This window comes from Anoplophora glabripennis, unplaced genomic scaffold (assembly GCF_000390285.2).
Source record: "Anoplophora glabripennis isolate ALB-LARVAE unplaced genomic scaffold, Agla_2.0 scaffold217, whole genome shotgun sequence".
Classification (NCBI taxonomy): Eukaryota; Metazoa; Arthropoda; class Insecta; order Coleoptera; family Cerambycidae; genus Anoplophora; species Anoplophora glabripennis.
Window position 1 is genome coordinate 690,213 of NW_019416331.1, and position 15,783 is coordinate 705,995.

General features: G+C 29.5%; 3 protein-coding genes across 3 annotated transcripts in view; all 3 read right to left on the reverse strand.

The window, feature by feature from the left end:
• LOC108905328 overlaps nucleotides 1-2,830 on the reverse strand; it is a 13,305-nt gene extending 10,475 nt beyond the window's left edge. The window contains exon 1 of the mRNA XM_018708147.2: nucleotides 2,716-2,830. Within this exon, the coding sequence (XP_018563663.1) occupies nucleotides 2,716-2,752 (37 nt within the window). The 5' untranslated portion in view covers nucleotides 2,753-2,830. The remainder of the gene's footprint in view (nucleotides 1-2,715) is intronic.
• Nucleotides 2,831-3,151: 321 nt separating this feature from the next.
• LOC108905317 lies at nucleotides 3,152-8,399 on the reverse strand. Its single transcript, XM_018708127.1, has 7 exons — nucleotides 8,311-8,399; nucleotides 7,857-7,895; nucleotides 7,527-7,586; nucleotides 6,043-6,167; nucleotides 4,594-4,810; nucleotides 3,433-3,565; nucleotides 3,152-3,330 (listed from the first exon to the last, which is right to left on the reverse strand). Exons 1-7 carry the CDS (start codon nucleotides 8,348-8,350, stop codon nucleotides 3,204-3,206), a joined length of 741 nt encoding a protein of 246 aa, XP_018563643.1. The 5' UTR covers nucleotides 8,351-8,399; the 3' UTR covers nucleotides 3,152-3,203.
• A 2,698-nt stretch (nucleotides 8,400-11,097) lies between these two features.
• On the reverse strand, nucleotides 11,098-14,397 carry LOC108905319. The gene is made up of 7 exons (XM_018708129.1): nucleotides 14,292-14,397; nucleotides 13,458-13,496; nucleotides 13,135-13,191; nucleotides 12,165-12,289; nucleotides 11,699-11,915; nucleotides 11,464-11,596; nucleotides 11,098-11,300 (listed from the first exon to the last, which is right to left on the reverse strand). Exons 1-7 carry the CDS (start codon nucleotides 14,329-14,331, stop codon nucleotides 11,168-11,170), a joined length of 744 nt encoding a protein of 247 aa, XP_018563645.1. The 5' UTR covers nucleotides 14,332-14,397; the 3' UTR covers nucleotides 11,098-11,167.
• Between the last annotated feature and the right edge of the window lie 1,386 nt (nucleotides 14,398-15,783).

The window sequence follows — 15,783 nt, forward strand, 5'->3', positions numbered from 1 at the left end:
AACTGTTGAGAAAGTCAATTGCATTCGAAAGAAGAGAACTTTATAAAACTCACATAACACATTACATGTAATTCATACTCAGTTGCTTGCAAAAGGGAAGCAGCTATTATTTGATCCTTAAATATTACCCAAATAATTAGTTACAATGTCATTCTGAACTCTTTGTGCATCTGCTTGTATGTTTAGTAATGCTCCATGATTATTTATTCGACCCATGTCTCTTTCTATTATTTCTAAATCATCGTCAAATATGTCTTCATATTCTACATTTAAATCAATAAAATCCATTTTAATCCACACACTTCAGAATCTAGCACTCAAAATATCAAATCCTACGAACTGGACCTTTTGTTAAGTTTTTTATGGTATGGACATTTATTCTGTTTTAATTATTTGGTTAACTAAACTTCCACTAAAACCTCCAAAGCTGGTGGTTTAAGTTAATCTGAGATTAAAAATAATTGACTCAAGTTTAAGAATTAGTGCAACAAAAATTTCTATTTTAATCTACGTTTAGTCTTAAACTTCCGTCAAATACCCTTGGTGCAACTACCCATAGTTAGTATATTTTTGGTACGTACCTACAAAATTATGTCTTTCATAAATTTACTTGAAATTATTTTCATTTAATAAAAAACCGTTATTGATTATAGTGGTACCTACTTTTGAAAATATTTTTTTTTCTATGATGTACTTGCAATTGTTGGCAATTATTATAAAAATGAGTTATCTGTTATTTACATATTGTTATTGTATTAATTTGACAAAGTTTTTTGAGAAAAGATAAATATTGTTGTTCTTTACTGCATATTTTTGCTTGCGTTGTAATTAATAAACTTATTATATTGAGATCTATTGCCTTCAAATTACATGAGTAAGTTGTTTATTGTTGATAAATGTTTCTGCTGAATACGAAGAAACGGTTGATATCTCAACTTATCAGTTATTTACTGTCATTATTGAAAAACTAGAATGTAAATAATAATTCAAAAAACCAAGCTGAATCCTAAAAAAATATGTACAGTATGGCCCATTATAAACGAGGATATTTCTCTATAACTCGAATGAATTTTGTTATATGTAGTGGTGTACTAGATATACAGGGTGTTTGGAAAAGTTGGTACAAAATTTAAGGGGGTGAAAGTAGAGCCGAAAATAGTAAAAAAAGTTCCTATAAACAATGGTCCTTCAAAGGGGTCTTATCATTTGGATATTTTTCAAAATAACTTTCTTTTTGATTCAGATAACGAAATGAAAATTGTAGGTAATAATCAAGCCAAAATGGTTTTTAACTACTATACGTTTCATCAAAATCGGTTATAAATGAGGATAGTTTTGTAACTACTCTACAGAAATTTTTCGATTTTTTTTTATTCCTTTGAATTATCGAGCAAATAATATTATTTTTAAATGAGTTGGACTTTTTTGAAGAAAAAATGTATCTACCTTTTTTTTGGACTTCTGCGTAGTTTAGTCAGAAATAATTATTTTTTAAATAATGTAAGGCTCAGAACAGTAACTTTTTTAAACATTTTCACGTACTGTCACTATAAATGACGCCTACTATGCGAAAATGTTAAAAAAGGTTACTATTTTGAGCCAAACATTATTTAAAAAATAATAATTTCTTACTAAACTACGCAGAATTTGAAAAAAAAGTAGGCAAATTTTTTTCTTCAAAAAAGTCGAATTCATAAAAAAATAATATTATTTGCTTGATAATTCAAAGGAATAAAAAAAAAATCGAAAAATTTCTGTTAGTAGTTAGAAAACTATCTTTATTTATAACCGATTTTGATGAAACTTATAGTATAATTATTATCTACAATTCTCATTCCGTTATCTTATTCAGAAAGAAAATTATTTTAAAAAATATCTAAATGATAAGACCTCTTTGGAAGGCCGTATCTCAGTAACGGTGCTCCGGAGGACCAATGTTTATAGGAACTTTTTTTCCTATTTTCGGCTCTACTTTCACCCCCTTATATTTTGTACCAACTTTTTCAAACACCCTGTACAGGGTGATTCACTATATTTTGACCCCCTTTAACTTTTTTGTTTTAAGAGTTATAAAAAAATGTGAAATATAAAAGTTGCACTATTTTTTATGAATTTTTAGAAAATGATAGTAGAAAAACAAATGAAGTCTAAATAAAATGGCCGCGGATGTTAACTTTGTTAAGCTAAATGGAACACCCTGTATGTTTTTACATAATTGGATAGAACGTTCCCTGTCGAGCATAGTCATGTAGGGTTTGTTGGGTTCATCTCTAACAACAAGCGAGATAATATTAAAAAACGAAAAGAAGGTTTTTTATTAAGAAAATAAGACTTCTTGTAATTGTTAGACCAATTACGATGATCCAGTTTGTATTTCGTAACTTGCTGCGACTTTTATAGAAGCGTTTTTTCAGAAAACCACTTTTTTATTTTATAAAAAATCTTGAATATACGCTGTATATTTATCAAATCAAATATTTTTCTTCAAAAATAATTTGTAACTATCATCAGTAATTTTTTATTTGAATGGTCCTTTGGTCTACATTTATTTAGTATATATCAGTAAATTGTAATACCTATTGGTTCCATAGATGATTGTTTCTGCACAAAATATACCATATATTATTTTTAAAATAAAAACAATTTGTGAGTGTTGTTTGTGTAATTTCATTTATTAAAATCTATTGCTGATATAAAATTGGTTGTATTACTTACCAATTAGTAATATTACACCGAAAACACAGCACTTCATTTTAAACTAAAAAAAATATGATTTGCAACAGAGCCCGTGTTTTGTCGGCTTAGGAACTAAGACTAATTCGAGTCTAAACTTACAGAGAGGTCATATTAATATAGTGTTGTGACCGGGCTTTATCAGAGGTTATGAACTTATTATCACACTGGGTGTGTTTCGAATAACAAGCAGTGGAAAATTGGATATTAATATATTTATGAATAGTTAAATTTTTGAAATACTCTGAGCCGAATATCTGACTTCACATTGAAAAACAGATAGTGAATTATAGCACGTGTGAAATTATTCGCAGTTTAAATATCTGACCAAAAAAACTTGTGCCTAAAACATTTTCAAGTTTCAAGAAAATAGATCATCATTTAATGTAAATAAGTTAGTTTTTATTAGTATAAAACTTTTATTAGAAGTGTATATGACTACAAAATATTGTTCAAATGGCATGTTACATTTATTTTTCCTCGCAAATATTTTTGTGAAGTTTCACATAATCCTCTCTAAATTTGGCAAGTCCTTGTGTCCTGTTGCAGTTCTCCTTTACCATATTCGTGAAACAGTAAGCGGTAGGCACAAAAACCCTAGAACAAGTTGTATTATGACACTTGTACATATTTAGAATAATCGAAATATGATAAAGCTACGGAAACTATTAAATGAAGAGTTCTGTTGCCAATACTTACTGACAAAATTCTGTCTTCGTATGTGGTATTTCACGTGAGTCATGGGTACGAATAGCAACTTCCCTTAGACATTGTTCGTAGCTAGTTGCCACTTTTACGTTATTCAGTTTAGGGAAACAAGCAATCAGGTCAACTTAAAAAAAAATTGTATTGATATTATAACCATTATACAGGGTGTTTCAGAAAGACCTCCCGTAAATTCAGGGGGTGATAGTACTATAAAAAATAAGAATTTTTTGTCTTATGAACTATATGTCTATCTCCTCTTGTTTTCGAGATACACAGCGACAAAATAAAAATTTTTAAATAGAATTGTTACGAAAATTTCCAAACGGTGCGAAATATTTTTATGAAATTTGGTATTCCGGGGTTTTTAGGGACACCAAATACGCTGGTCTAATTATTTTTTGGATATTTCGTAGAGGTTAGGTTCTAATTTTTTTAAGGTTAAGTTTTTTTACCATTCGGGCTCCTAATGTACAAGTTTATTTTATAAAAATAATGTACTCTTGTTAGAACTTCCTAATGTGGACGGTTTTCCAGAAAAAAGGTTTTTAATTGAACTCTTACAATATTACGGTGAAGAAAATAAGTGACTTTTCTCAAAGTAGGCTTATGTCAAAACTTATTGATGGATGTCTCATAAACAACGCATACATTCTCAGTAATATTTAAAACTCTAATTAACTTTATATCAAAATTTTAGTGATTGTTAGTGACTGTAGTTAGTAATGACTAATTACAGTCACTAAAATTTTGGGAACACATTAGGAAGTTCTAACAAGAGTACATTATTTTTAGAAAATAAAATTGTACATTAGAAATTGGAGCCCAAATGCTAAAAAAACTAACCTCAAAAAAATTATAACTTAAAATGTAATACTAGCGCCCTCTATAAAATATCCAAAAATTAATTAGACCAGCGTATTTGGCGTCCTTAAAAACCCCGGAATATCAAATTTCATAAAAATATTTCGCACTGCTTGGAAATTTTCGTAAAAATTCTATTTAAAAAATTTTATTTTGTCGCTCTGTATCTCGAAAACAAGAGGAGATAGACATATAGTTCATAAGACAAAACATTCTTATTTTTTGTCGTACTGTATATCTTTTAAAATAATTATAATAACATTTCAATGTTATCATTTAAAGACTGCTTACCACGAATAATGTCGTAATCATCATACAAAAAGTTGGTGAGAGATTTGGCCAATTCAGATAGTAATTGTGGGTAATAGCGTTGGGTCTCTGCTAGACAATTTTTAGATTGTTTTACTGGTTCTACAATGCATTCCTCAATTAAAGCCAATAATTCTTCTCTGGGAGTTACCAACAATTTCTTTTTGCTCAAGCACGTCTTCATTTCTTCAAAAGTGGGCTGAAATATGTTTAGATTCACCAAAAAATTGCTTAACTGTTAAAAACATCGGCAATAGGGGAGGATCCCTTTTTAAAAAAACCTACATCCTATCTGCGCTTTTACTCTATTTTAACTATGTTAAGCTAATTCAAACAAATTCAAAAATTGTTTCGAAAAAATCAAATGAAGTCAAACAATGTTCTTTGACACCAGAAATCTAGGTATAGAAAAAAATATATAACCCCATAGACCTAACTGCCGATGTTGCGGGAAGCATTTAAGGGCTGCATGTCCCAACCAGCACTGAATTACACTCGCAATATCTAAATAGCCGGTCTTTGTCAAGGGTGATAATAGAACAGAAAAAATACAAGACTGTATTAGTGTATTAGTTGAAACGTGTTCTTTTATAAATAATAGAGGATTGTTTTCAAAACATTCTGCAAATATCTGTAAAACATTTTCATAAATATCTACAATTTTTTTGTATAAAATAATTACATAGATTTCGTCCCTTTTTAGAGAATCCAATAAAATTAAATGACTATTGTAAGTATTATTTGTAATGTTTGTATTAAGCATTTAAAGCAATCAAGTTCACTGGCTTTATTACTCTACTGTATAGTATGATAAAAGTTATCTAGTATCAGATGGATGTTTTTTTCCGTTACATATTCATTTGTAAATGTAAAATCGAAGATTCATAATATGAAATTTCATTAGAAATTCATTATTTCGCGTAGATTGATTTAAAACGTAAAAAATCTTTTCCTGAAGGCATTTTGTAATTAATTAAAATGGAATATTCATAGTCTTAAACTGCTTAAAACTAACTGAAAATATTTTAAAATAGGGAATTGTTTTTAAAACAGTGAAGACAAATTAACAAAACTTGTTTATTACTTTTTCTGAAACTGTGAAAAAATATCTTGTATCCTCCTTATAATAATAGTCGAAAGAGAGCGTTGTTTTTCAAATTTAAAAAGGATAAAGACATTTTTAGAAATGTATAAAAAAGGCTATGGCTATGCTCAGTACAGAAAAATTGTTATTGAAGCAGATAAACGGTTTCAACAATTTAAGAGAAAGTTATTGACCACTGCGCATCTCAAAAGGATCGAAGAACCGAATTGTTATATTATTATAAATCATTTGATGAAGATTGACTTCCCTATTTCTAGATTCATGTAATGAATGTAATTGTTTTATATTTACTTCTTCAGGTTGAAAAATTTGTTAATTAGACCTACCTGCAGTTTTTCTGCTGCATCATATTGTCCATTAGCTTTACAATTATCAATAATTATTTTCTCCAGGGCAGGTACGTACTTTTGGGCCAAATTACGAAATTCATTTCTCGCAACTCTCTTGAGCACTAAAAATGCGATGGTTGTTGATTATAACTTGCGAAAATAATAATTTTATGGGTGGTAGCAATAATATGCGTTTTGTTTAACAATTTTTGTTAGTAAGGGAACAAATATGCTGGAATCCTGCTGCACGAAGAAAATGTCACCAATTTAAAGTTTATTAACCAATAAACTAATACTCGTGATAGTCCAGACGGTATCTGTTTCAAAAAGTCCATATTTATATTCACAGTTATTCTAATTGTTTATAAGTACAAAAATTCGACCAATGTTTAAACAAGCGCCAGAGCTCTCCTAATTGACGGATTCGAATTTTTCAAAAAGCGTTTGAGAGCCCTTCTATATGTGATTCAATTTTCAAGTATTTAAGGGCCTTGGTTTTGCTGTGCAAAATTTTAAAACTTTGCAAATATTTTTTCAAAATCTGGATTGCAAAATTATTATGCAAAATTTATCGAACCGATTTTGATGAAATTTGGTGTGATGATTCTACATAACATGAAGTTTTCTCGAGCCAAGTATGAAGGTGCTATACCCAATTTAAAGACCCCAAAAAAATTCCCTAAGAAGTAATGTTTTTTAACCTCATTTTTGGCGTTTTTTTCGATTTTTACAATAATAATAGTGATTCATTCGATTTGTAACTAGTCATATTTTGTAAAAAAATTAATTAGAAACATTAGAAACACAAAAAGCAACGCTTGAAAAGATAAATAATTAAATAGGAAGAAAAATATGACATTTTTAGAATTTTTTTATCATATTGTGCCGCCAAAAGTTAGGCCCACATTTTTTTATGCACATAGAAAAATTTTAATTTTTAGTACTTAATATTTGAAAGCCAAAAAGCCAAAAATCTCCGTGGATATACGACTAACCCAAACCAAAACAGATAGCGCCTAGTCTATGAGTGGAGTGGTGCTCTATCATATTTGTACCCTTAGAAATAAGAGGAAGATGCGAATTACACAGGCCGGCAAAATGTAATTGACCTTTCGGTGTGCTGAATCCGAATTCGACCTCAGCATTGCTCTACCACATCAAGTTTTAAAGATGTGTTAAGCTAAAGTTGCGGAAAAACACGGTTTTTCGCTGTGTGTGAGGTTCTGTACCCCGAGGTAATTTTCCTTCAAAATTTGTTATGGCATATAAAAGTTTTATTAACTTCTTCAACAGTCATCTTGAATCGTTCGAATATCTCATTTCATCTTCGAGATATCGTTTTTTGAATCTGTGATAATCAATTTCTATTGATTTGCAATACGGATAGTCTGGTTTCAAAATTTTGTCGACCTGAGTTTTTTTTAAATATAAAATACCTAACTAATTTATTACGAAAAATGTATAAATGTAATTTAATTTACCTTTCTCCTTTCTTTGATAGCGTTGAGGACTTTCTTCAGACCGTAGGGGTCTTGCGGGATCTAAGTAGATTGAAAAATTTTTTAATATAGTAAATTCTGTTTAATAAGTTTCAATTAAAATTTTGCTTTAACTACTGCTGCAGAAATTTGGAAACTTTTAATATAATTTACTAAACGTCGAAAAAGGACAGTTCTTCATGGAATAAAGAGGTTAATAATAGCAATTTTTATTTATTTTATTGATTTTAATTACTTATAGGTACTGGAATATCCCGAATTTATTTTAATAAATGTAATCTTCAAGTCTATATACAAGCTACAAGTATTTACCAGTCTCCTCACTGCTTCGGAATTGTGCTTGACTTAGACCTGAAAAAAATATTTTCCATAAAAATCTATACGATGCAATTTATAACCGACCTTTCTTCATAATTTTTCATTTTCATCAGCAGTCAACTATTACGAGTATAAATCTACAATTTTCTGTTATTACATATTTACTTATTAGAAAAAATAATTAAACAAATGAATATCGTGATCAAACGAGCGAATCTTGAAATGAAGTTTCCTGTATAAATATTGTTTTAGTTATTTAATATTGCGCAAGATTTTTATGATTATTATTGTTCGTCTTCGCGTGAATAAATCATAAAATTTTTCTTATGAATTTGAAATCTTTAAACCTTGACTTGCTGCATAATAGATTGCATCATACGGTGTAGGTACCGGATTGTAATATACGGTAGTTACGTATGTAAATGATTTCGAACGAATCGACGCTTACCTAATAAAAACAACAAATTAACTAGCACAATAAAATTCATTTTCGGAACTGGACGCTTACAAATGAATTCGTACACTTACTATAACTGACAATTGTCTGCTCTGATGGGAATAATTTGTTCATACGCCATATCCCCTCTACAGTTTCATTTATCTTAAGAGAACATTATTTCAGTAGGCAGCCACGGTTATTCTAATTGGAGCATGTAACCCAGAGAGTAGTTCTTTCCCCCTAAATATATCTTAAAATATCTTTTAAATATCGTTAAATCTGTACCTAGATTTTTGATATAGAAAGACGTTAAGGGAGGCGTTTATTCGCGCAGTTTTTTTGTTTAGAATATTAGAACATCTAAGAAAATCTGAGAAAAATTAAAGGAAGTTGCTATAGTTTAGCGTTCGTCACTTCTTGGATGTTTCCATCGTTTTCTTACTAAAAATACGTTTTCTTGTCTATAAAACGCCAACCTTAGAAAAAAATTAAATTGATTTAAATTACCTTAACATTTTTAAAATAAATAATGCATTTATTGCCCTAAAGAACAAATGTTCCAATTACAGGACAAAAAAGTATATACCTACATTCAAGTATAAACAATAAAAATATAAAAAATCATAGTTCTAAATAAATACAAATAGATATATAGACTACAAAATACGCTCTAGTTTCTACAATATCAGTTAAAATTTATTAAATTAAAAAATTCAGTTGCTACAGAAAAATTATTTATGGTACAGTGGTTTATATCACACTGCATTAAATTATAATTATTATTTGCCATGACATTGATGGGAGATTTAGAAGTATGTTGGTTTTAACATTCCCACAATAGAACATGCAATCAGCACGAGACCCATGTCTAGGAACTCGAATCTTAACTATTGAGTGTTCTTCTATTCTGTAAAGACGGCATTTTGAATCGATCTTACAGCAGCCTATGTTCATATCCTCTATTTGGATAATAACCATCAATTCGAAAGCTTAAAAATTTAAGAAAACGACGTTGAACTTTTTCAAGCTTGTTAGTATGTATTTGGTAGTAAGGGTACCATTTAAGGCTGCAGTATTCTAATTTAGAACGAACTAATGAGTAAAACAGACATTTCAATGCAGTAACGTTACTAAAAGAACTTGAATTTCTGAGTATAAAACTCTATTTCATTTAATGTTATGTGGAATATTATTTATTGCGGTACTAATTCTGTCTTTCAACTGATCAATGTTATTTGGTGGTGTTAAATAAACATAGTTTTTTAAGAAATCCCAGGGAAAGAAATCCATTGGATTAATGCCTGGGAATCGTGGTGGCCAATGTATGGGTCCTCTTGTACAAATCCAGTATAGCATTCAAATAATTTATGTTTGTTTATTTGGGCATTATGTGGAGGTGCACCGTCTTGTTGGAAAATAATATGGACATACTCATTCACTAACTGTTAATTCTGCAAAATATTCTTGTAACTGATGTCTCAAAAAAACTGTTAAGTATATACCGTTCACCAGTTAAAGAACCATCAAAGAAATATGGCCCTGATATTTTTTAACCTAGCATACTACACCAAACAATATGAAATCGATTTTGAGAATCTCCTTCTCTTATAATTTTAGGTTTGGCATGGCTCCAATGGTATGATGAATTGCAGTTAAATATGACTTTCATCTGCCCATAAAATCATTTTTGGAAAGTTGGGATTATTATTTGCTTTACCAGCGACAAAACTGTATTCTTTGTTCAAAGTAATTTTCATGAAGATGTTGCACCAAATTGACCTTGTATGGAAACAATTTAAGTTTATGTAGAATTTTATATACAACGTACTCGGTTAAATTATTATGATTCCTGGCTAATTCCCGTATGGAATTTTTCTTGCATACTTCGTAGTAAATCTACCTAATTCTTGATTTTCATCGCAAGCATATCCCAAATAAACTCTTTTCTTCTTTAGCGTTCCATACTCCCTTAGATTTGCTTCAAGTTTACCAAACTTTCTTCTATTAGGGGAAATTCTATTAGGATAAACTTGCAGCAAAACCGATATGTGACAGATAACAGTATGCAAAATTATTGTTTTTCCAGCGCCTTCTATTTTATGTGATTTAGAAAGCGAGCACCGTAAAAAATTTCGTTATGCAAACGCATATAAATTTCATACGGTTGGAAAGAGACAAAAAAATCAATCAGTACGTGCAAAAAAATTTATACGATCCCATTTAAAAAAAAAATAAAGATGATCTACACAGTATGACGAAAAAAAAATGTGCGTCACTAAATAAATAATCCATTCCCATTTAAAAATATATATACTTTATAGGGTGTCCAAAAACGGGTTACCGAGATATAGCTTGGGGCCTTTATAATTAAACATACTGTATACTGTGTTACAGTGATTATTAACTTGAAAAATTATTGACTACTTCACCAGTGCAGGATATTCCTGGCTAAGCTATACTAAATTTATAAAATCAACCTTTCAACTATCTTTTTTGACACAAGAGCACGTAAGAGGTTACTTAACTTTTTTGTTTTAAATATCGCAGAAATACCCAATCAAATATAAAGCAAAAATAAGATACTGTTTCTTGCCATTTATTAAAACAGAGTTTCATGTTGTTTGGTATATAATTTTTTGTATTTTTGCCCTAGCAAATTCAGAATTAACTTTATTTTATAAAAATGCCGCTTTTTATCAAATAAGTCCTTAAAAGTAATAAAGAACAGTTGGCAACTCTATAGTGACGATGTTTGTATCCAAGAAGCAATGAATACGTTTATAGAAACATATTATTGGTTTTTACGTTATAAAAACTTTATTCGATACGTAAATACGATTACAAAAAATTGATTGAAAATGGCAAGTTAGATTTCATTTTCTTCACACACATCTTTGTGAGCTTTGATATAATCGTCTCCAAACTTCGTTATTCCAGGTGTGTCGCCGCAGGTATCTTTTATCATATTCGTGAAACAGTTAGCAAGTGGCACGAAAGACCTAAAACATAGTATACATTAGCTTACAGGTACAATACATTATACATATGTATATGTAGAAAAATTAAAATTGGATGTTATTATAATACGTAATATGTAAATGGCTTGTTTTTAACCTTTAAAACTATTGAATACATCAAAATACTTATAAGTGTTATACTTACTGACAAAATTTCTTCTTGGTGTCTGGTATCTGACTAGAATCGCCTCTAGCAGCGGCAACTTCCTTTATACATTGCGCATAATTAGTTAGCACATCTTTATTTTTCAGTTTAGGCAAACATTTGACCATGTCATCTAAAACAATGTACATATATTCATATCAGAACTACTGTTTGGATAATTCGTAAAAGATTTAATCGTGGAAGATTATATATTTTTCAAAGAATGCCCACTTACTACTTAAAATGTCGAAGTCGTCATACAAGACGTTGGTGAGAGATTTAGATATATCTAATTGTAAATCCGGGAAATAACGTTGGGATTCTGATAGGCAACTTTTAGATAGTTTTATTGACTCTCTCCTACATGCCTCAATATGCGCCAAATATTCATCCCTGGGTATTCTGAATATTCTCTTCTTACTGAGACATGCTTTCATCTCATCAAAAGAGGGCTAAAACATGTTTTCAGTTGATCAGAAATTGCTTGGTTACACAATAGAAGGAAAAATCAAAATACACTGATGAAACTAGTAAGTAATTGTAATCACTCTACACAACCGTAAGTCTACTGAAATTTTTTGACGCTTCGATCAAATTTTTAAGGGTTTTGAGGGTATCAGTAAGGTATGCTTGATAATATAATAAATGACGATTTTTTTGTATCTCATTTGACGAAACAATTTTTTGGTGATTAGACTTACCTGCAATTTTTCCGCTATTTCGTATTGTCCATTGGTTTCACAATTGTTGATAATTATTTTTTCCAGACGAGCAGAATATTTTTGGCCCAAAGCAGTGAAAGCATTTCTGACGGCTCTCCTGAGTACTAAAAAGGTGAATAATTTTTTGAAAAATAATAATTTTACATTCGTTTAAACATGAACATTAACTAGACGTAAAAATGATGAACAAAAGGAATTTTTTATTAATCTATACAGTATGTCCACGGGTAGAATGGAAACGAGAAAAAGGCATTCTTGATTAAAATTTTTGCTGTTCTCTAAAACGCGATTGGCATAGAGAGATTCCATCTTGCATGTACAGGGTGGTCAGAAAATCGCTAAATATAAAAATAGTTCAAGAAAAAACTGCCTTTATTTTTAACAATACAGAAATATCTTATTAAGAAAAGTTACTTAGAATTGAAATTTATATTATAATTTCAATTTGTGTATCAATCGGCCTACTTTGATAGAAACAGACAGTAAAACATTTTTATTGTTCATTTTATGAGAAAAAGGCATTTTTAATTAAAATATTTACTTGTCTTTAAAATGCGGTTGGCATGGAGAATAAAAAAGTTTGACAACAACCGTCATAATGAAAAGTGATAGGGCTTTTGAGTAATAGTAACAGTTATTCTTAATATGCTTACGTTGCAACAATTTTTTTTTTTAATATAATGTTTTGATGTTATATTTGAATTATGAGTAAAAGGTAATTTATTCTTGAACGATTATTATATTTACCGATTTTCTGATCACCCTGTACATGCAAGATAAAAGTTCTCCATGTCAATCGCATTTTAGAGCCAGCAAAAATTTTAATCAAGAATGCCTTTTTCTCGTAAAATGAAAAATAAAAATATCTTCCCTCTGTGCCACTCTAACCGTGGACATACTGTATATATTATAGTAAATTAAGAAGAAACAGATATTTAAATGAACTTACCTCTTCTTTTTCCTTGATCTTTTTGAATACTTCCATCAGACTGCAGTAGTGTCAGATCTGAATAAAATAACTATTTAATATTCCATAAATAAGATTTTATGTCGCTACATTTTCATATTTACGATTTATTATTATTATTAATTTCAGTTATTCATGATGACGACAACGATAATGAAAAGATAATTATAACTTATAATAAATGTAGTGAATTCGGAACAAGTTCCTAGACATCTAAAAAAAAAGAGAAGATGCCATTCAGATGTTTGTAATTCTTTTTGGCAAATGAAAATTTCTAAAAATTCTTACATGCTGTAAGTACTTACCATTTTCTTCACTGACGTTGAATTGTGCTTGACTTATACCTGAAAATTGAAATACATAACAATTATCTTATATTTTAAGACAATAAAAGTATTATTTTGCTTTGCAAAACAAAAAAGTATACGTTTATGAAGTACTTGTACAAACTTTAAAGGGTAAATCTTTAACTAATTTTAAGATAAAATGTTCATATGAACATGTGTCGGCACTAGCTTGATTCTTGAGATACAAAAAAAAAATTGATTATATTTTTGTTCAAATTTTCACTAATTGACTGATGACTCTTCTTGATTTGTTTGTCAAACACTCTTAATGATTCAACTCACAAAATTCCAACGCAGGTTTAACTTCAAATCCGTTTTTTTTTTTACAAAACGGCTGCTTTCAGCAACAAATACTAAGAGTACTTTTTGTACGTAAAATTGAATGGAGAATAGGTATGTTTAGCCAAACATACAGCGCGGCACAAAAAAGTTGTGGTTATTTAAATCCAGGTAAAACAATGTATGTGTCGCCCTTTAGCATTAAACAAAAAACTAAGTAAATATTTGAGTTTTCACCATCAATATACCAGATTTCGTCAAATAGCCATGTTATTGAACAAAAATATAATTAAAATACCAAACAAACATTTTTTTGGATGCCCTGTATCTCAAGAACCAAACCGTTGAGGACCCATGTTCATAAGAACTTTTTATCGTAAAATTAGTCAAAGATTAACCTTTTAAAGTTTGTACAAGTACTTAATAAACACCCTTATATTCTATGATTCTATTGCAATATCTAACAGTGTAATAATTATAATTATCAATTGTTTTAAATAAAACAACACTTACCTAGTAAAAATAACAAACTAAATAGCACAACAAACTTCATTCTTGAAATTAGATAAATACAATCAACTATTATGACTTTTAATTATTGCAGGTTTTGAAGGAAATAATATGCTTATAAGCTACGTTTGCATCCCCTCCACATTTCGATTCATCGAAGACCACTTCTGTTAACAGTAACCCCGGTTATTCCGTGGCAGACCTGTAGATAGAATTCCAGGGAAGTCCATTAACGTGTTATGATTCATGATTTCATATACAAGGTGGCTTAGGTTTCAATCGGGAAAATTTAATAGACGATGGAGCTCGCAAAAATAATAAGAAAACTTTATATGAACTGGTCATGTTTTAAAGCTTTGTTTTCGAGATACGGGACGTTAAAGTTAATGATATATTTTTTTCAAATATCTCGAAAACTATTTTACCGATTTTGATGAAACGTGGCTTGTTTTCAAAAATAAATAAAGTGCTTTAATTGATGCAATTGGATTTAACTGTCATTTCATCACTAGATATTTTAGGGAAAATTTTGAGCAAGTCACTGCTTTTTTTGTAAGTTAGATTTTGATTTTTTCCTCAAAAAATAAGCAAGATACACAAAAAATACAAGAGACAAAAAATGTATTTTTAGTTACCTACTCAATTTAAATAATATCAAGTTTATAAAAAAGCAAAGGCGTGCTCAAACTTTTCTATAAAATATCTAGTCATGATGTTCCAACGCTGCTAGTGGAATAATTAAATTAAATCTAATTTCACCAAATTAAAACCCCTTGCTTATTATTAAAAATGTGAATAGTTTTATCAGCTAAGTAGTTTTTGTGGTATTTGAAAATATAATTTTTTTTTTTATTAATTTTAACACCCTAAGACGCCCTGTAGATATACAGGGTTTAACAAATTATGTTTCAAAAAAGAAAATATTTCTTTACGTAAACAAATAATTAAGTGAAAATTCAATCAGTTTAGAGGGTGATATTTACCTCTTCGTGTATGGTAAGCTTTACAATCAAGAAGTCGGAGGAATAATAATTGTTATAGTATAAAATTATACTCTGTGTTTCACATTACATGGAGCCACCTTATATCTCTCTTATATGAAATTAAAACGATTTTCATGTTTTAGCACGAAATAAAAAAACGATTATTCTGATATAACCAAATTTGATTTTAGTCATAGGCGTCGCGCGTCAGGGTTAGGTTTTTAAAAAAATATATATATAAATATATACAGGATGGTCGCAGCGTAATGGGCCAAAATTCATGGGTAGATTCCCCTAGTAAAAATATTGCGATTTAGCCGAACTTACCTTAGTCCAAAAGTTGATAGTTAAAGAGATACAGGGTGTTAAATGTAAAATATTATTTCAGTTTTTTTTTAATTTATTCCTTAACAAATGCAAATATCCTCACAAAATTTTGGGGATTGGAGTTCGTTGAGTAGAGGAATTGAAATCTGTTCACATTTTGGTTAAAGTTCATAGAGGGCGCTAGC

Bases quoted from the DNA above. Each gene is read 5' to 3' on its own strand.
- LOC108905317 (XM_018708127.1), bottom strand. From the start codon at position 8,350: ATGAATTTTATTGTGCTAGTTAATTTGTTGTTTTTATTAG. The intron at 6,168-7,526 runs GTAAATTAAATT...TCGCATTTTTAG, and splicing joins CTATCAAAGAAAGGAGAAAG to TGCTCAAGAGAGTTGCGAGA. The intron at 3,566-4,593 runs GTAAGCAGTCTT...TTTTTTTTTAAG, and splicing joins TGATTACGACATTATTCGTG to TTGACCTGATTGCTTGTTTC.
- LOC108905319 (XM_018708129.1), bottom strand. From the start codon at position 14,331: ATGAAGTTTGTTGTGCTATTTAGTTTGTTATTTTTACTAG. The intron at 12,290-13,134 runs GTAAGTTCATTT...TCACCTTTTTAG, and splicing joins AGATCAAGGAAAAAGAAGAG to TACTCAGGAGAGCCGTCAGA. The intron at 11,597-11,698 runs GTAAGTGGGCAT...ACATTGTTTTAG, and splicing joins CGACTTCGACATTTTAAGTA to ATGACATGGTCAAATGTTTG.